General features: G+C 41.4%; 1 protein-coding gene across 2 annotated transcripts in view; it reads left to right on the forward strand.

The window, feature by feature from the left end:
- Positions 1-1,863: 1,863 nt before the first annotated feature.
- Positions 1,864-22,543, forward strand: part of LOC308373388 (CUB and sushi domain-containing protein 1) — a gene marked incomplete at both ends in the record, with an annotated part of 288,794 nt that continues 268,114 nt past the window's right edge. For both annotated transcript variants that reach the window (XM_080848876.1, XM_080848877.1), the window contains one exon: positions 1,864-1,930. In XM_080848876.1, the coding sequence (XP_080705002.1) occupies positions 1,864-1,930 (67 nt within the window). The remainder of the gene's footprint in view (positions 1,931-22,543) is intronic.

The raw sequence follows: 22,543 nt of genomic DNA on the forward strand, positions 1-22,543 counted from the left end.
TTAGCAGCAAAGATGTTGTTTGTTTTGACAGACCTCACTGCTCCAGACGAGTATAATTTAATGAAAGTATGTTAGCATATTTGCAGTCTTAGAAATGGAGCTTGTTATCCCCTTAAAGTATTGGTATGTTTTGTTTACCACAATTGTTATTTATGGAACCTGTAATATAATATTTTGTGTGACAAAAGCTCTGTGTAGAAGGGGTTTTACACAACCTAGGAATACACTTGACCCTGAATGATGAAGTCAGGATTAACTCAGGAAAATATTACATTCCTCACCTAAGGAAAATGTCTGACAGGACAGTTCATTTGGCCCTTTAAGTAAAGAGAAGAACACACACACACACACACACACACACACACACACACACACACACACACACACACACACACACACACACACACACACACACACACACACACACACACACACACACACACACACACACAAGATAGATTATATGAAAAGATGATATGATCCCAATATGGACTATTAATGCATTTTCTATTTTTTAACTGTTCATGTTTCCACGAGGAAGACAAATGTCATTTTCATGAATCCCATGGCTTAATAAACACTCCAGTTTCTCGAGTACTGTTACCTATGCCCTGTGATCTCTAGGTAATACCAAACCTGTTTGTAGTCTGCTATCAGAAAATCTAAGGCTAGGTGTAGTTTTTGTTCTTCTTCATACTTTTCAATACGGCCTTATATAGCTTACTTTTCGGCACCATTTTTACCAGCACAACTTCTCGTAGGGCGCGTAACAGGTAGCCCCTACGTGACTGTAACCCAATAATAGGGGAAATGTAACCCTTTTCACTAGATGGCAGCATAGCCTCGCATTAACTCGGGGCTGCTATCAACTCTTGGGCTTCAGACATAGTAGAAATAGCACTATTTAATATATCTATACTTACACTAGTGGAGATTATAGGGAAATTGACATGTCTGTCTTTAGTTTTTTTGCCTGCAGTAATATTGGACTGTCAAAAGGACTAATTATAGCTGACGTTATACCTGAAATACGAAGGCATTTTCACTGATTCCGCCAGCATTTCTTTTACTTTGAGGCGTGGTGGCCTATGTGGTGTCTCAATACCAAATTAGAATTTGACTTTGAAAGTTCAAAGTAATAAGAGATTACTCCTCGTTGGAACTGGGACAGTCAGTTTGAACCGTAGAAGTGCCAAGCAAAAAAAATAATTAAAAACTTGTCGCAAATAAACCCAGTTTACCTTGCCAATTAAACCATGGTTGTTTTACTGACGCAATCGAAACAAATGTCGTTCACACAGTATTGATATTAATGTATTTTTTTTTTTTTTTTTACGTATGTCAATTGTCATCTGTTCGTCTGAAAAGGTAAGATTGGTGTACAAATATGCCCTCTCTTTCGAGAACACTGTCAATACCATATCACAAATGAATCGTATTAATTAAAATTACGACAGTAGCCTATATATAAGATAAGTAGCCTATATGTAGTGTTCCCAACGTGGTGGGATAAGACTAGAATCGAAGTTGCGGTGCTGGTGCACAGACGGCTTTACATTTCCCCTGTATCATAAATGATGGTTGAGTCCAGCTCCTTCCGCTGGGTTCACACAGCCTCTTCTCTCCTCCTCTGCTATCTCCAACACATTCTGTTTCTCTCCTTGGACTGAGGAAACCTCTTTGGGTCACAGCGCTACAATCTCTCATCTCTGCAGTGGCCCATGCTGATGATATGAGAGCTAATATAGGCGAATCCCTGCACCATAGGCGTCAGATCTTTCTGCCAAAGCCGGATCTCTATGCATTTTTGTGATCCTTGAAAATAAAACATTGAACCGGTGGCTGCGTGGAATACCAGCGGACATGACTACGATGGGGAAATTTAAGCATATCCTGCTTATTTTCGCTGGTCTGATCACCGCAGCTAACGGTAAGTTCAGCGTTTTTAATGAGCGGGTTTGACGTCTTTATCCTTTCAGAGAATGCAAGTTTGTGTCAGGTGTGATTGGGCTGGTGATGAGAACAACCATGAGTTGGAATGACCAGTAATTATCTTTCCATATCATACTTTCACAAAACTTGGACATCTAGGTGTCTTGAGGTTTTTAAATGATGGTTATTAATGTGTATATTGTCACCATTACAAAATGGAGAGTGATACGTGCCTCAATTGGAGGAATAATTTTATGGAACTAAAACATACGCGTATGAAATCTGTATGTCTGACTCATTCCTGATACATTTCTAAAAACCTTGACGTCGTGAGTAGGCTAAATAATTGCGCATACTATGTTATCCATGTTGCGCGTTATAATCTTATTTTACCAGGATATACCGAAGGTTGAGAGTTATGAAATATTTGATGGCATAATAAGATGACATGGTAAGTTGTGTTGGTGTCATTGAAAAAAGCGTGGGTCCAAATGGCATCTTCTCGCACACGACAATTCCCAGACGCATTTCGTCGAGTTAGAAGATTGATTCAGCTGAATGACATGGTTCAGTTCGCCATGGGAACCGAGTGTTAGCATTAAGTCATCCATGATATGACCCGCTAGCCAAAACTTTATGTACTGCAATTGTGCCAAAAAGTAAGGTCCTACAAAATAGACGTTTCATTTCAAAAGTATTTCCTCGTTGTGAGCTGTTTTGCTCTATGGCATCACCTGCTGTAGCACCGTCACAGTTCAGTTCGCTTTTGGCTTAGTGGGCCAGTCCAATGATTTTTATTCAGTATTTTAATGGATCTTGCTAATGACCGTGGGCTTGGAATATGCCTTCTTAGCATCGTAATGTATTCTGTTTCAAAGTGTTTAAATAAAGCTTTGGCATCCCACATTTAGTTTGCATATCAACATTTGATAGAACTTGCTTTATTGTCATACATTTAGTAAGTGATCTGAACGACATGCAAAGGGCATCACTTGCTTGAGCTCACAGGGTGGCAAACTAAAGATAACATCCGTGTGTGGTGATGTTTTATTTATGAATATATTTATTTTACATCATGTGAAAACTCTTCATTCTGATTGATCATCAAAAATACAACAAGTAGGCCTGTGTAGATCCTATGTGTGTCTTGTTCTGTTGCATTGCTCTTTAAGACCCACTGACAGCCTAACTGATGAAACGCAACAATTGTCAGACCCAACTGGACATGTGCATGGTACATCTGCGTAATTCAGCCAAGGATAGAATCTATAGAATACACGGCCGTGTCTTAATACCTTTATTTACTATTTCCAGCATCATAGCGACCAAAACTACTGAGGAGGAGGTTCATTTCGGGTGCATTCGATTGCAAAGTCTAATTGCCAGTTAGCAGACTAGTGCGGTAGACCTACCCTTTACGCAGCACCCGGGATGGATGTTAACGACGAGGTCAGGAGTACACGACGCATATCAGGACTATTTGAGGTGTTGTTTAACATACCCTCTCAACCACCTCCAGTACCCAACCGCTGGTCTCAACGGCTCATTTGAATGAAGAGCTCGTAGCCCGGCCAAGCACTTTGTCGACCACTTCGTGTGCCTGTCTGTGAGCCGCTATTCAAAGGCTAGACTATGTTTTTTTTTTCATTATGTTCGTCGTTTTAAAGGACACGCTTTTCAAAGGCATTAGTGATGCTGCGGGCATTTCGACTGGTTCCCAAGCTTGTGAAAGAATCATTAGTTTTGTCACAGCTGTGGCATCAGAGTTAATGACGATGACTGCTGCTATTCCTTGTTCAAAGGCATGTGAGGAGTTTGAGAGGGGCAAGCATTAATTAATCCGGTGTTATCAGGCGTGATGGTTGAAAAGGGTTTGTTTTAAACACACCTTCATAACAGGTATAGATAATCAGTGCTTGCTTGGTTTACATCATCAAAAAGGGTCAAGAGGGAGAACAGTAGAATTTTCTATGATCAGATTACATTGTTACAAGAACATGAGTTATGGTGGAATTCAATGAACCATTTATGGGCCATTAGACTGCAGTATGATTTAGTGACCAAATGCCTCAGTTGAATTCCACCTCAAGGTGTTTCAAAGGAGGAGTAAACCTGATTAATGAACATAACTCAGAGCATGGGAATATATGATTGGAAAGGCCAGATACATGGTGACAATTATTATTATACCAAGCTTTTGCCAAACAAGACACGAGTCTTTTAGAGCATAAGCCCTGCATGCAAATGTGACATTCAGGAATTTAAGGGGGAGGTAATTCAGCCTAGGCCTGGCTAGAAGCAGCGTTTATGAAAACAAAACATAGCACTTCATTTCTAACATGAAAGCGGTTGAAATGTTGTTGTACATACAATGGATTTATTTTGCTTAGTTAAAATAATTATTTGCATATACATGCATGATGCTTTTAAATTGAATACATGAAATAATATGAAAATAGATACTAAACAGTAATGGTAATTCTGTAATCATAATTATCACATCATCACAATCATTTTTCTATTTGCTATCTGTGGCCATAGCAATTGTGAGTGAACCAAGACTCAGTCTCCATAGGCCACAAAAAGGAGAAGTGTAAGGCAGACAGATTCTGGGACACCAAACAGATCCAGGCCCAGATGGGGATGCCTGGGTGAAAATGACTGAAGTAAGCAGATCACTGTTTGCATAGAGAAACCCGATCTGGCCTTTGCTTTCAGCCTGGTATTTCAAAGTGATGTCAAACTATGAGAGCAGCCCTCCCCCGCCACAGTGTATACTTGAAATGACACTGAGGCATGGGTAGACAAATGAAAACGCAGGTTATTGACCCAACCCCCAAAACGTTGACAAAACGTTGACAAAATGTTCACTCGGACAGTCCCCTTCACCTCTGACTCAGTCAGCATGTCGTTTATTTAGTCTTTAAAGTTGTGTTGTGGTCATCCAGTAGACTCACTTGAAACACATTCCATATACACTGTGGCAGTCCACTCCAATCCGGAGTGGTACGTCAGTATGGTTTAGTTTTGACTTTACAGTTGCTTGTTTTTAAAGTTGATTATCCAGAAAAAAATCTGTATTCATTCAGACAATCCCTCCCTTCTACCTTGGAATTTTGTGTCCTTTTTTGTCTTCAGAGTTGTTTGATGATGGTCATTCAGTTGAGTTGTTTCAGCCCTACGTCGGATGACCCATTTAAAACATGCTTATAGGAACTCCTCTCATACATACATAACCGATTAAACCATTTGCATTTCAAAGCAGACAGAGTCAGCAGAAATCAAGTTGCTTTTTCATCCATTAATGTGATTTTAAGGTTATGGAGATCACGGGCAGAATAGCGGGAAGACTAAATTGCAATTCTGAAAATATGCATTTTAATTAGGCTCTAGGTTGGCATCGTGTGAATTCCAATGTTTTTAATTTGGCTTTCCTCTTTTTTTCCCTTGCTTTCACATACAGAATATGACAAGCTTTGTCACAATTACATAAAATATAGGATGTGAGTATGTTATATATGTAACATATAAAACAGTGGAGCACACATGGAGTATCCTGTTCATTCACTGATCACATGCTTTTTTGATAAATACGGCTTGCTGCGAAAAGTAACACTTTTGTATTGCACTTTTTAATGTTTTTTTGTTTTTGTTTTGCAAACAACGGTCCAGACTGCTTGCTAACACTTATGGCGCTGTGATCCATTCATTAAATCACAGTGTATTGTTTTGAATTTTCGGAATCAGAGATGTCCATCCATTTGTCCACTAATATGGCTCGATGTAGTGTTATTCTGCTTCTCGACACACTTCAGTGAAGCACAACCAGTGAACACGGCTGTTTGCTCTGGTTGGTGGTATTGCATTCATATTTAATGTTCTTAAATGGATAGCGGTTTCTTGATCTAGCACAGGAGCTAGCAAACAACCATGTTCCAGACTCACCTCATTGCCCCTTCATAGTGTGGGGACACTATACTTTACAAACAATATTTCTTTGTGGTCAAGGAGTGGCAAAGAAGTTGGTTACCAGATCATAAGGGGCAATATTTAGGAAGGATGATAAGCCTGCATTTTTCGTCAGCATCTTAGCCATAAACATTCATTAAACATAGCTTGTACACGCTCAGCTAAACGGTATTGATGAGTGCAATTTATGAGTGATGATCATCACCCCTTGAGCTGTCCACATCTAACTTGGCGACAATGTTCTTCTATCTGCTCTTGAGCAAACTCGAGTATTTTGCTAACTGGCGAAACATTTGCATTAGACACCCTTTAAATCAGCCTCTGCGGATGTTTCAACTTTTCCATTGTAATTTAGTCACAGGTGACTAACATTTAAACACCTTTTGGATAATCACCCTTTGTTATTTAATTGTAGTTTAAACACCTGATCATCCTGCGATTAGCCAAGTTAGATACGTCTTAGAGATACCCTTCATGAATCTGGCCCTAAGATTTCGTGACATTTCTATGTCTTAGTGATAGCCATCTGAAGTTCAAGTATTGGTTTGAGCAGAGAGAGAAAGGCTTACTGGCGGCAGACTCTGAGTGTTGAACATGTTTGGAGATATGAAATGTGTGATGCATCTGCTGAATCAGAGCGCCCAGTTTAGACACGTTGCTATGGTTTTACCTTTGATAGATGAGAAACCAGTGATTGTTGGAGGCCTGTAACTTATCCCAGCACAAGACAAACAAATGTCTGATCTGCTATGACCAAATGACAAGCACTTGATTGCTGATACAGTTTTAGTTCTAGCTGATAGTTCTATTGAAGGAATTATCACAAAACTCCAATATGTTTGTGTGTTACAGAGCAGTAATAATAGTAATAGTTTTTCTATATAAACATAACATTGATTTATACAGACAGTAAACCATTTCCTGTATGCTGTTGAACATGCTATTTTAATATGTGTGTGTCTCCATGTAGTATGCCAGTTCAGTTATTCTATTCAAGGATGTGTACTGAGCCATATCACCCAGTTTGAAGTCCTGACATTTCCAATACTAACCTGTACAGGTGAATTCATTAGCCCAGTGGAATGTTTCAAACGTGTTCAAAAGTGCTAAATAGTCCAGGTCTTTGCGCGCTTAGGTTTTGCAGTACACAAAGCCAACCAACTCTTGGATAAAATATCTAGTAGATGTAGGAGTTTCCTGTTTTGGGGGACCTTCAGAGGTTTTAGCAATATGACCATGGTAAGGTGTGCGTGCGGGAGGCACTTTGCTCCCACTTAATCCCTTGAACTGGCAGTCTTTGCCCTCTACAAGCTTTACATATATTTTGCTCATGCACTATATTGCCAATGCAATTTGACCCGCAAAACCGGTGCAGGCGATGCCAGGAACCAATGGAAATGTGTACCCTTAAAATGGAGGACACCCTCAGCATATGCCTGTGAAGACATTTGGAGAGGATGGGTGGTGATAAGGATTGGTAATTATATCTGAAGGCATCGCGGAAACACTCTAATTTTGTGTGTTTTGTACTTGTCACTCAGAGAGAAGCTCAGCTGACTTAGCAACACTCCTGTCTCCTGCCCTTTTCCTAAATATGCCACACACACACACACACACACACACACACACACACACACACACACACACACACACACACACACACACACACAGCGCACACACACACACACACAGCGCACACACACACACACACACACACACGCACACACACACACACACACAGCGCACACACACACAACACACACACACAGCGCACACACACACACAGCGCACACACACACAGCGCACACACACACACACACACACACACAGCGCACACACACACACAGCGCAACACACACACACACACACACACACACACACACACACACACACACACACACACACACACACACACACACACACACACACACACACACACACAGCGCACACACACACACACACACACACACACAGCGCACACACACACACACACACACACACACAGCGCACACACACACACACACACACACACACACACACACACACACACACACACACACACACACACACACACACACACACACACACACACACAGCGCACACACACACCAAATGTTATTTTGATTAGAGGATAGTAGCTTTTTCAAGGGTAGCTTTTTCAAGTTGGGTGAAACACTTACATGGCTTGGAAACAAAGCTCAGAGGCACAAAGTAGGCTAGAGACAGCAGCAGCGTCTCACAACACAATGAAATGGACCACAGCTTTATGTTCATCCCCACTCAGATGCATTGACAGTAATTGGTGCCACATATCTGAGGGCAGAGAAACTCCAAAGAAAAAACGCTTCAGGAAAATTCTTACATAACACTTCAAGTAAATGCCAGCAACCTGATCAAAACTCTCCAAAGGGCAAGAGATTGCCAAAAATAGGGGTAAGGAGCTGCTAGGATTTTGACATTTACCTTCTGAGGCAGGATTTGCTGGACAGTTGCAACCCCAGTTGTCTCTGCGCTCTTAACTTTGTGGTGTTGCACTTGGCCCTCTTAGATGTATAACAGTCAAGCTGCTGAGTGAGAGGCATCACTATGAAACGAAGACTTATTGGTGTGGAACAAGCATGTCAAAGATGAAAGCATCTTAATCATCTTAATTGGAAGTTGCACCAGTCATTTCAGAAATAGCTCTACTGTGTTTGTGCTGGTGTGTATGAGAGAGTGTGTGTGTGTGTGTGTGTGTGTTGAAGGCTTACATAACCTTTGAGGATTTTTTTTGTAGAGTCAGTTGCAAATAGTATAAATAAGATCCAATATCGGTTATCAATATAGCAAGGAAACAGACACGGAGTAGAATTCTTTATCAGGCTTTTTTAATGGGGTCATATCGGAGTGAGGAACTGTAGGCACATAAAATAGATTTAAAAATCCATCAGCGATGTGTCACACATGATGCCAGATGTGAACAGTTGTCAATCTTTGCTCACAGTCATAAAATCTGGATGCGTAATTAGTGTCACTCCCCACAGCAACTCAGCCTCCCTTCTGAACTTGACATTGTGCTTCATTGGGGACTTCATTTCAAGCATAAAGCTACCAGACAGATTTTTCTGGCACTTGTGTCATCTTGTTGTCATCCGTCTCTAAAAGCAACAATTTACATTCACTTTAGCTGAGAGGCAACGAAGCGTAAAGGGTACCTCAGCTTATTGGCAGATTTGGAGATGCCCTGTTATGATGCACCTCTAAATCTATACACAGTGGCTGCATGTTTGTTCTCTTCAGGGCCTTCATGTCAAAAGTTTAAGTGAGTGGTGAAAAGATTATCGCCAAACTTGTTCCCCGTTTTGTAAATCCGCCCTGAATGGAGATATTTAGACCAACCTGACTATCTAGTGTCAAAGAATGGGTCAGCATCCTCCACAGGTGTGGATTACCTTAAATAAGAACTGACTTCTTTTCATCTTCAGCTCCATCTTATGATCTACATGGCCAGCAGGGAAAAGTAAAGGGATAGAATGATAGAAATCTTTTTTTTTTTTTTTCAGAAACACAAAACAGATGGTGGTCAAAAACAACCAAAAACATACACCAAACTGTTATGGGGCTAATTTATTTTTCTTTGACTTCCCATGTAACTGGGACGTAGCTTTAATGAAACAAAAACACTCCGCGGGGGAAAGACGAGGGACAACATAACAGCCAGGGCGTGTGGAATTTGAATGCACTGGTACTTTAAACACAAGACGTGACGAAGCTGGCCACTCCGCTCTTGCACAACAGATCAAGGCAGCCCAAGATTTAGTAGTCAGCACAGCCAATTTGTGCCACTGAACACTCCACAGGCAGCAACGGGAGTGGCAAATGATGTGAGGAAACTAAACGGATTGGGGTTGAGGAGAGACTGTGAACTCGCAGAATTGCACAGCTGAGAAAGTGGCGGTTGAGAAACTTAAAAAGCAGCGAGAGCCTCTGAAATAGCTTCCTCTCTTGTTTTGGGTCAAGTCTAGGGTTGAGGCAGGGTCACCGTGTAATTTTTGAGGCGAGGAAAACAATGAAGTTCTGTCTCCCTGTGCCCACCCGTCTCTCTCTTTTGTGGCTTTCTTTTTGTTGTTGAAAGATTGACCACACAGAAGCTTGCTGTGCTTGCTATCAGGAAAAAAATGTGTTTTAGGGGGGATTGTCAGTGTTGTTGCTATCTAACCATGTGCCTTAAATGTTTATTCACAAGGCAAAGAATTCCTTAAATGTAGTACTGCATGCATCAGTCCAAATTAATGCTGAAATGCGAGGTAGACCATTGTTTGTTTATGGCGAATTTCTCAGCGGGAAAAAAAAATCTGGAGTGCCATAGAGGCTTTAAGTAAGTGTGACTGATTGTTGCTGCAATATGGACAGAAACACATTCTATGAAGAGTGTTTTCATTTCAAAAGGAATAAGCTCTTGGTCTACTTGGAGACCGAACAACATTCAAGAGTTGCTAATGTGGTGGACAAAGGGTAGGCCAGAGCAGGATTTTACCCCACAGCCTGCTATAGACTCTTGCAATGAGGACGGTTCATAGTGAACAGAGTGGCAAACCCTCACAAAGCCTGAATATGGATGTCTCTGTGGTGTCACAGATGGCATGGTAAGCCAGTGACTAACACAGCCATAAGGCTAGCAACGCAACTCCACAGCTGTGCCACATTTGGTTCGACGTTTGAGAGTGTGAGGAGAGTTCTCAGCTGAGTTTCTGTAGCTAAGTCATGTAGCATAAACTGTGACTGTAAAAAAGGAATTTGCCATTTGGCATGGGCAGGTCATGGTTCAGATGAACTTGATCCTGTGGGTTGAGTATTATTAAGACAGTTTTGTGTAAATGCTTCCACTGTTGAATGCGTCTTACCATAAAACAAAAGTGGGGAAATATTTCAGACTATTATGCAGGCTACATTTTGTGTTCTTATCTGAGCCCACAGCCTCCTCACCCCAGGCTCTGGATGCCCAGACATGTAATTAAGGATTTCATTTAGTTTTGACTGAGACAGATGCAATCTCAGTCCTCATGTATGCTTCTCAAATCTCTCATGTGTGAATATACATGAAGCATGTGTCATAGTTGTTGCATGGCGTATGTCCAAACACATCAGCCTGTGGTGATCCATCCACATAATTAAGTATTAAGGATTTCGTTTTCACTGAGACACATCCGTGTTCATCTCCACAAAACAGATCACTCCTTTGTCCATACTCCATTCAAATCAGCCGTCTTTAAATATACTCCACGAAGCATATGTTGCGGTTGTGGCAGATGAAGAAACACATGACACAACAACAGAATGAAATGGTTATGTTACAGCATTCCGCTTCAAGACGGCACTCCAAGTCGTGAAGGTGAAGAGGCCTTGAAGTTCAGGGAAAAAATGCTTTCTGGCTTTTAGTGGTTCTGTGAAGGTCACATGTGTCCTTTGATAGATTCCATGTATCCAGCATCAGTTGATAATGGCAACAGCTTGCACGTGGTCCCTGTAATGCATTTGGTGATACAGCTCCATACATTAGGAGGGATGTTGAGGGATGAAAGCACAAGTAAGCAATACATTACTCTCTCTGATTTCTCTCATTTTCCATTGCAACAGTGCACGTCTTCAAACCCACTATCCCCAGTCCAGTATGGTGTGACTTCAGTAATGATCGGCAGTAAATATAATGCTATGTTATTGAATGGAAATCTGTCACAATTTGTCCCTTCTTGATTGTAATGCTGTTGGATTCTGTGAGTGATAAGACAAGCACTCACATGTGTTGCAATTGCATTTTCTCTCACATTCTCCTGGCAGTCTACTGGTCTTCCACTTTATCTGATCCCCTATTGAGTGGTTTTGAGTCATGACTGGCAATAACTGTGATTCTGTGTTTTCCGTTAAAAATCGCTCAGAATTAGTGCTTGTCACCCTTGTGATCGTCATGGGTGACCACCCCTGTGATTGTGATGCTGGAAGCCTGTGATAAGACAAACCTTGACATGCACGCAAGTGTGAGCATCATAGTTTAGACTTGACATTGTCTCAAACATGAACTAGCACGGGCTCCCTGAACACCTCTCTCTCAGATCCACCATTTCATGTTTATGCTCACTGCTTCTTCTGTCAGGGCTGACATTTTGAGTTATTACATCATCCGCTGAATGGCTGCTGTCACTCTGGCTGGGCCTGCTAGTTTTTGTCACCGCGGAGGATGGTGTAGATGAAGGCAAACGTAACATTGTGTGTGTAGCACTTGGTTTGTGTAACAGTGTGTATTTAGTCTGGCTGTAGCACTGAGATTATGGTATGGAAATGTGCTTTTTAGAAGAGCTTGACAGTCTGAATTTTTTTGGAAAACCAAATCAGAAAGCAGAGTTAAATAGTTTAGTTGATCTTCATGTGATGTATTGGTTATGTTCATCTGATATTCATGTGAATAGTTGAACAGATACTGCAGGATTTGCATGAGTCTTTTTGCCGATGTGTGGGATGTCCTGCCTGGACTCCTACACTGCCTGGATGTTTCTGTTAACTTTGAGATGGTGTTATCTCAGCATCCATGGCAATGAGTTGCTGGCTGAAGCTAATTAACTATGCCCTGAGCCAAATTTGAATGCACGACTACAAACTTTTATATTGTGTATACATTTATACAGTGTGTATATATATACTGTATATATATATATACTGTATATGTATACACAGCATTGCAACTGATATCACAAAGTGCAACAATGACATAATGACACAAGGTGAACAAGCTGAATCACCTGGTCGAGAGGTTCAGCTTTCCTTACAGTCCCTCTTGCTTTTTGTTTTTTTTCTAAATGCATAGTACAGTCTAAATCCATGTCCTGAGAGCGAGAGGTCGTGCTGATTGTGTTGTCAGATTGTGGGAAATGAACAGCGTGGAGTCCTTAAACCTTTACCCTTGCGTTTCACAGCACACAGCACTTCAGCCCATAGCAGCATCGGCACAAAGCTGAGATTGTGTTCACCAGATTCTAATGAGCTGCCACGGCAGAATTGATGGTTTAACACTGGCAATTTCTAAATTAAATTCGCAGCTGCATGTAAATCGTCACGGCATAAAAATATAAAGCGTGAGCTGGCTTATTACAAATGGCTGTGGCAAGGTTTTGGCCAAAAGATTGGCTGTCATTTGTTATGACACCACCAGTTCCCAGGAGCTAGGGTAATGATGAATGGCTTTTGTGCAAAAACGTTATCATCTATCCTGGACGTCTTCAGATTCCTGATCTTATTATTAAAGTAAGAGCGAAACAGGGATTACTTTGTATTCATGGTCAGATAGGGAATACATATCCAGCATTACTGTATCTTTGTTTTGGAGACACAAACGTTTTAAAATCCAAACTGTCCAACCATCATTTAGTGGTAATCCTGTGAGTTGTAATGCTTTCTCTTAGTCGACCAGCCAGGAAGTTCAGCAGCCAGAAGGAAAACATGAAATCTTACATCTTTGTCATCACAGGAAAATAAAGAGCAACCATATGAATCATCCTCTGGTACTGTGTGTGTGTGTGTGTGTGTGTGTGTGTGTGTGTGTGTGTGTGTGTGTGTGTGTGTGTGTGGTGCTAGGGCTAGGGAACTAAAAGTTCTTACATATGTGTACTTTCCAATACGAGTGCTTAATAATGTGCCTATGCCAGTGCTCTATATCAATTTCTCCTACCCACTTGTTCTGATAGGCAAGTCTGATAGGGCTGCAAAAAAATGTCAGACAGTCATAAAATCCTGCCACCAGCTGTTTCTGGGAGGCAAATCTGATAAAGCAGCAAAAAATGACAGAACACCTTCTGACCGCAGCCTTGAGCTTAGCTTTAACGTAATGTTGTCATTAAGAGGTATCAGAGAATTTATATGAGTACAACATCAGCCTGATAGTCGATATCAGTGCATCGCTATTTACTAGGTGTTATGGTGGTCGGATTTCGGATCATAAATGATCTCAAATATCTTGTCAGTTCCACCGGGTCAAAACAGAATTCTGGTCAAGTGTTTGTTCGTCCCCGAAAGCAGTACAATTTTTATAGCCGGATTATGTCCTCACATATGAGGGTGGGTATGTGGAGCTCTGTTGTTTTCATGCAAATGACAACAGTCAGTGTGCAGATCCTGCACAACAGATCACTCGAGGGTTGTTGCACATGAAGATGTGTTTGACAGCCTTGTTTCATACGTAATTAGGCTCGTATCACCGTAAATTACAGAAGATTTTCTATTTCCAACCAGCGTGGCACCAGTCGGTGATGGAAAGAGCCCATCTAGTTCGTCTCGCCTTTCAGCAGTGTATTACGTATGTGTGAAAAGGTAAATGAAATCAAAAGAACAACATCAAATCTCTCTGCGATGATTCAACCAGTTTAGGAGAGTAAGAGGCAGGGTAGAGGCTCGTTTTGCATACAGGGATGGAAATAGTATAGTGTTCAGCTAATCTCCCTGAAAATGACTAATCCCATTAAGGCCGCGCAGTCTTCGTATCTTTGGGATGGTGGCCTAAGGGTGCTAGGCCGTGAACACGTTTACTGGTTGAGGGGTGCAACAAGAACTCCCTGGCTTGGGTGGGTGGGTGTGTGTAGGGAGGGGGACTCTCTGTCTTGCTCTGTATCTCCTTGAGGAAGCACCATCCTTTTTACTGTAGTATAGATGACCTCTAAGGAAGGTTCTTAGAAGAAAATCATCAGCAACACACCTTAGAAGCTTAGACCCTGAAATCGGGGCATCTTATCGCTTATTTCCCCTCAAACGTGGAAATTATTCCACTTGACAGTTGATTAAAAGATGCATTAGTGGCATTAGTAGCGTACAGGGAAAACAGAGAAAAAAATAACAAAGTATATCAATCACAACCTGAGGGATGACTGCCATGCATAATCTATGTTAAGGTAAATGATCATGATCTCTAACATGGCAGCTACATCGGAGAAGCTATCATACTGTGCCTTAGGGTCCTACCATGTAATATGCATCTAACTGAAAATATCTATCATTTTCACTACCAGCATTTAGCGTAGAGCAGGAAGGTATGGTTCAGTTAACTGATTCCATGTTGATAAAAAATGAATCCCAAAACAATCAAAAGCCAATCCAACGGGCTGTGAAGGACAGGAAAATGCATCGGTCCCTATCAAATCCTGTTACCTCCAAGAGCAGAGAAAATGTAGGCCATTAAACAGCCCAGTGATAAGTAGGATATAATAATGTCATGCAGTAGCCCAGCAGTACAATATAGCCACATGAAGTTGAACAATTTAATCAATAGCAGTATATCATAGCTGGGAGCTTTCCATTTGAACCCCCTTAAAACGTTACTATAATTAACGAATTTCTCCCTGGAGTTTAGTGTAAAAGACATTCTTGTACACCATAAATACTGGGTAGTAGCTGCCATATTCTGTGCTACTCTCCAATTTGTGTTGTTTATAATCACATAGCTTTGGTTACGCTAAATTAGTGACTATTTACATTTACCCCTGTAGTGGATGCGTCGGTGTCGCGAGTGGTTGCAACATGCTGATAATTACATGATAGCATGCGTCTAAGTGTGGGTTTGAAATGACCTAGAACACATACTTAATTAAACTGCTCTTTAAGAGCCGAGTTGGATTAAATAAAGGGAAACAATTTATTACAGTTTTTTTTGCCTTCAGCACTATGTGAAGAATTAGCTTTTGTGACAGAATTCAAAATGGTGCTGTTGATTTGTTAATACTTATTTCAAAGAGTTTAGTATGGACATTTCTGAAAGTCACAGTGTGCTCATTTATCTCTTGCACGGATGCAGTATATTGGTGAAAGATACTAAAAGAGTTTAGTATGGACATTTCTGAAAGTCACAGTATGCTCATTTATCTCTTGCACGCATTCTTTATATTGGTGAAAGATACAGGGACCCCATTGCACATTGTTCATGAATCAGTGAGGCTGCTACAAGACCACTAAAATCCCCTGCTGCAGCTCCCCGACAAGCCAGTGGAACGTCTCTCAGATCCCATCTGAATTCAAAACACTGCCAGAAAACATGCCATGAAAATCAAATCATACTCTGAGCAAACCAAAACACGCTTTAGTCTAAACGTTCATTGTTTAGTCTAATTCAATGTAATCCCAAATAAATCTACTCTCATCAAAAACATGCTGACAGCCTCAGCCTCAGCCACGGGGACGGCAGCCACGGCCACCCCAGGGTTGATTGTGCAATTGTGCAAAAGTCAGACCCCACGGGTCCGAGCTATCTGGTGTTAAATAAGCACAAGCTGGTGCTGGAAGCCCTCATTGTGCTTTGAGAAATGCTCTCATTTATTTGTAGAGTGTTTCTCCGTAGGCCTCCATAATGTATTTAGGGCTGTGTATCTTCACTCACACGGCTACTATTATTTCATCGAATAAGTGCCCTAGGTGATTGATATGGCTCCAAGTTCCATTGTCGTGCTGGCATGTCCAGAAACCCCTAAGCTGTCCTCGTCTGAATCCTTCTGGACAGCCTACTGCCCTCCAGACTTGTTGCAATTTTATAATTGCTTGGCTCGGCCTTCAGTTGAAGTGAAGGAATCCTCTCCTTGGTTGGTTTTTACATTTGCCCATCGCAGTGAGCGGCGTCACAAGTTTCTGCACGGACTACTCTAAACATAAGCTGTGAGCAATGTTTGCCTTGATTCCCATTTAACAGATTTACAGAGATGACATTCGAAAACAGGTCTGTCTGCTTGCAGGACAGACACTGCCTCTCAAATGGAAAGCAGCACGCGAAAGCACAATCTTGCATGAAGTTAATTTTCTTTTTGCACGCGCAGTCTACCGAGCACAGTAATGGGAACAAATTTTAAATTCTCGGACTCTGATAAAAGTGCCAAGTCAATGGATAGTGGTAATAAATCCTTTCTTCTCCTAGTAATGGGGTGTCAGGCTATAACCCCAGAGATATGCCTCCATGCTCACCCATTGTGCTGCTCTGTAGTCGCTAGTGTTTGAGTGCCGATGGGTTTTATCTTGCAGTCTTAGCATGTTCTTTGAAGTGGTAGTTGCTGTTGGCAAAATGTGCACGCTTTTACCCAAATCTGTGTACGTACATAGATTGAAACCAGAATTCTGACACTACTAGTACAGCTTTTGACTTCCTGACTAAAGTTCTGTGGAATAGGATTCAATGGCCTTTTTTGTGGCATTCAAAAATAAAAAGTAAGCAAAAATGTACTTTATAACATACCATAACACACTCGGAAACATTCTGACAGGTTCTTCATACCAGGCCTTCCGCTGTATCCAGGTATCATGCGTGCTGTGATTGAAAATGTCACTTACAACAACCACACAAACTTTCTCATGGTATCCTGTCATTTTTTTTCAAGGTGCAATCCGTGATACCTGTCAGAAAAAAAGTGTGTTCTCTGACATTAATAGTCATGAATAGACATAACACGTTCTGGCAGCTATTATTTCTTATTTACCACCCTGTCACTGACGTGACATAAGGATGATGTCAGCAGTTGCTCATTTATGTGATAGTCCTTGTTTTGTTCCCAGAGACTCACTGCTGTTCCCGTGGTTTCCACAGAAGGACCACACTCCTCAAAGCTGAGGCAGCCACAGCTTCGAAAAGGAAACGTGCATGCCTCTTCAAAACAATTCTTACTCAAATATATATATGAATATATATATTTATTATAAATGTAGAAAGCAAACAATGGTTATTCATAGAGTGAAGTCCATTATACTCTTTGATGGGGCACTGGGACAATTTTCCAGTTAAGTTGACATGAAATACATTTTGTTTGCTCGTCAGCGGTGCCAGCATTGCCTGGTTGTCAGATCACTGACTGACAGACCTTACCACAGATCGCTCTGGCAGTTCACCTCTCCGCTGCCTTTCCCCTCTCTGCCTGCGTTTGCCAGTGGATCAGTGTCACTCCGCTTCCCTCCTCACACCCTGAGGTGGAAAAATGCTGTTTTCTCTCTTTCTCCCTCTTTCTTTCTCTCCCCCCCTCTTTCTCTTCCATTGCAGTTGAATGCTGCTGAAGCTCTGCTCTGGCTGTAAGCCTCGCTTAATTGGGCAGACCACCGCCTCTCACGGCTTCTCTGCCGGCCGCTACTCGGCTGGCCGTGGTCAGTGTGGTGCAAGAGCCCGCTGCTGCAATCCTAAAGTAAACGGACCTGCCACAGCTCACGCCTGACAGTAGTTTTCTGCCCGCGCCGCTGGACTCCTGACTCCTGAAGCACACAGAAGCCGTTTATTCTAACGCCTGTCACCCTAAATAATCCAGCCTCCCATAGCTTGTTAGCACTCTGGGTTATTATTATTTCAGACACACAACACTAGACTACCACACTAACTGCGTGTTGTGGCGTGTTTTCAGAAAGGCTTTTTTAATTCACATGATTGCCAGATATTGACACAAACTATTTCATGCTACGATTTGATTTAGACGGGGTTTTAATTAGCTAAGAATTGCTCACTGTGGTATGCATATTTAACTATATTTTCTCAGAGGATTTTTATTATGACAATGCAGATGGTTTTCTGAATTAACCATTGCACCATTATCTGTTCCCTCGATGCCAACCGCCATTAAACTGCACTGGCGAATGGGAACCCAGCATGCAGATTAAATGTGAATTTTATTTCCCTCAAATTTATGAAATGTTTCACAGATTATGTATTTATGTCACAACGGCAACGCATCTGCTTAATCTCTTTAATTATGTTGACGTTGCTCACTGCAATACACACATAGGATCGGGGGGGTCATGACTATCCTGCCCCTGGCCATGTGACTGACTGAGCATTGAGGCTAGCATTGCTGAAAGAACATGTACGAGATCTTTAAAGCAGTGAAAGTAAACCAGAAAAGCAAAAACTATAAATAAGACATTTACGCCATCAATGACATGTGACACATCAAAGATCAAAGACGGCGGTAATATTACAAGGGTGAATCAAAGGAAGGTCCGATGATACCTCTGACCTTCACATTACTCCTCACGAGTCAAACAGATGGCAACTTACGGGGGAGTTGGAGTGTTGTGTGCTAACGATTTGGTCAGAATACGTGGGTGTCAACAGCCAATGATAGAGGGCCATTGTTGATTTGAGGGTCCAAAAATCATTTGAAGTGAAGGCATGGCAGCTCGTATAAAAGCAGAGTGTAAAAAATGAAAATGGTGCTTGGAGTCAGGCACTGACAGACCCAGCCACATAAAAGGAGACGCAGAATAAAAGGGAATTTTAAAGGAACTATAAGCAAGCAGTTATACCAGTGGCGGTGGTGGGTGTATGTTGGGTTAGCCGGATCTGAAGTATTTTTCATCTTGAAATACACTCTTTGGCAGAGACAGGGTCAAGGTCCCCCTCTATCCACAACTCCCCCCCCCCCCCCCCCCCCCCTCTGTCTTTTTTTTTTTGCGCAAATCATTGTATGTTTAAATTAAAACACTCCAATGTACCCATAGGTTTGTTTTTCAGCTTATGATTGTTTGATTGGTGAAAATGGTATGTCTTTTGTCCTAGCTGAATGTGGATGGGATGGGATGTATGATGTCACTTCTATTTAAAGGGTATATCTAATACAGTTAGTCTTTATACTACACATCTTTATGTCTGTGAGTATTTTCAACCAAGTGAATTCTGATAGATAAAAAAATCGCAGGTAATAACTGCACATCTCATGGAAATATGCCAAAAAAAGACATATAAATCAAATCAAATCAATAAATACTTTACCAAACACATATGACAGGACTATTAGGTTAATTAATATACTGTATGTTACACTCTCACTTATTCTAGGCAAGCCACTGCCATTCATCCCTCTGTCTGTCTGTCTGTCTGTCTGTCTGTCTGTGTCCGTCTTTCTGTCTGTCCACTATCTATCTGTCTCACTCCTATCTGTCTAACTGTATTGCTCTGTCTGTCTGTAAGCAGTTTGTCTATCCATGCATCCATTCTTCTATCAATCAGTCCGTCCATGAATGTCAACACACTCTCTTCTCTCATTATTTATATATAGATAATTGACCCAAAATAGCATCCAGCAAAGCATTTTAGTTACCAAATCCCTCCTGGGTGTAAGTAAGTCTTGGCAGCTCAGGTCTTTGGGTGAATTAACCCAAGTTGTCTCAGAGTCCTCCGACTGACTGTGAGGGTGTGTGTGTGTGTGTGTATTTCAGCGTTCACGCAGTAAATTCATCAAATTACTCAAAGTGAAAATGATAATGCCAGCGGGGTGGGAAGGAGGCTATTCTTAGGCTGCAGTGGTGCTAACTGGTTGTGCATCTGGTGCTGATTAGAGCGAGATTTTTTTCTCTCTCTTTGAGCCGCTGTGTGGGTGTACATGATTTCCCTGTTCCAGAGGAGGAGAGGAGGTGGAGAAAAACCAATCTCAAGGAGCTGGAGATAAATCCACATTTATGTATGTCTCGAGATAAAGGACATCTATGTTTCCTTCTTTTCTGTCACTCCCTGTACCAGAGAGGATTGAGGTGGAGGAGTGTTCCCAAAGAACTATGAGGAAGACTAGAGGTCGAAGAGATTTAATCTTTAGAATACATCAAGTAAATCTAACATTACTCTTTTTTTGTTTTGTTAAAAAAAAAAAAAAAATTAAACTTATGAACTAGAATGCGTTTCGTGAACGAACTGCGAGAGTGTGCTTGCTCTGTTGCGGCCATCAAGCACAAGCAACTGCAGTGGCCGAGTGCGCATATGTTGTTGAGGGGCCTCACAGACTGATATCTGAGAGCAAAATCTGTATAGTACTTGGTTTTCTGTGTTCAGTACAACGTTGAATGCAGGTTGTAGGATGAATCTGTCAACCTTCCAGTGTGACCATCTGCAGTGACACTGAATACACCTTTTTGTTTTCAACCATTATATTTTGGCTCCACTGACGTTTAGACATATGAGGGTATGTTTGTTGTTCTGTTTTTGTTTGTTTGTTTGCTTGTTTATTGTGAAAGGGTCTAGTGTGTTCGTTGTCATATAAAGTTAGTCTTCCCTTATAAGCCTAGTTAGTACATCTGATTAGAGCTAGCAACCACCTTAAGACAAAAATGCATATTAGTTTTAGTCACATTTAGTCATAGTTATCTGCAGTGACACTGAATACACCTTTTTGTTTTCAACCATTATATTTTGGCTCCACTGACGTTTAGACATATGAGGGTATGTTTGTTGTTCTGTTTTTGTTTGTTTGTTTGCTTGTTTATTGTGAAAGGGTCTAGTGTGTTCGTTGGCATAAAAAGTTAGTCTTCCCTTATAAGCCTAGTTAGTACATCTGATTAGAGCTAGCAACCACCTTAAGACAAAAATGCATATTAGTTTTAGTCACATTTAGTCATAGTTATCCTTCTTAGTTTCAGTCTAGTTTTCGAAAACTGAGCACACTACAACAGCTACGCTGTGTCCAGGTACATCCTCAAACGTTTTTCAGTTAACCGAATGATTCAAGGTCTCTCATGAATACTCCCAGGACACGGGTTAATGTTAACTCACGCTATTGGTCACGCTTAATCAGTATAAGCTACTTTTGCCTATCTACAACGTATAGGTCTAGGTAGCTTACGTGTAGCCCCGTACTCAGACATTACAGCTGCTGAACACAGCTAGGATAGCTAACGTTACCGTAGAGCACACTACAACAGCTACGCTGTGTCCAGGTACATCCTAAAACGTTTTTCAGGTAACCTAATGGTTCAAGGTCTCATGAATCATTACTCCCAGACACGGGTTAATGTTAACTCACGCTATCGGTCATGCTTAATCCTCTCCAACCACATTAGCAACAAAATAAACTGGTGAGCTAACAAGTTAACCATTCTTTCAGTATAAGCTACTTTTGCATATCTACAACATATAGGTCTAGTTAGTTTACGTTTAGCCCCGTACTCAGATATTACAGTTGCTTAACACAGCTAGGATAGCTAACGTTACCGTAGTAGGAATACAAGCCTTAACCCACTATATCCACACAACTAAATTCATGAATTACTTCAAAGGTTTACTTCACAACTTGAATTAAGGAAAATTATCCCCCGTTACGGCAAGCTGAAACTGCCAGTGGATACTCCCATGGATGGGAGAAGTTAGCTGCTACGGCTAACACTATCAGTTTCCATTAAAATTTCAGTCAGTACCCTGAAAATGCTGCCATTCAACTCACCTTAACGAAGTGGAAATACGGTAGCTAGGTTAGAAACTGTAGTTACTCTTCTTCTTTTTCAAATTTCTTTTTGAATTGAGAGGGACTGAGAGAGAAGGTTCCTTGGATTTGGCGCAGGTGTCAGTGAAGCTCAGTGAAGCACAGGTGCAAGCCAGTTTAATGAGCCTATTATGATGTCATAATGCCCCACAGTTCTGCCATGCAAGTCTATGGGGGAAAAAGGGGATGAAAAAAAGAGGAATAAAAAAGGAGTGACAAGGAGTACCGCCACGAAAAGATATAGCAGGTTGCACCGGATCAGGCCGGACGTTTCGGTGTTTGAACGGCGTCTCTATCTTAATCGGGACGAGGCGTAGTTAGCTGCAAGAAAAACGGGGAGAATAAAGAAATAAAGAAAACTTATGAAGAACAATACTGTGCTTCCCTTCGGGCAAGCACACTAATTAGGTATCCAATAAATC

The sequence above is a fragment of the Sprattus sprattus genome, assembly GCF_963457725.1.
Source record: "Sprattus sprattus genome assembly, chromosome: 12".
NCBI lineage: Eukaryota > Metazoa > Chordata > Actinopteri > Clupeiformes > Clupeidae > Sprattus > Sprattus sprattus.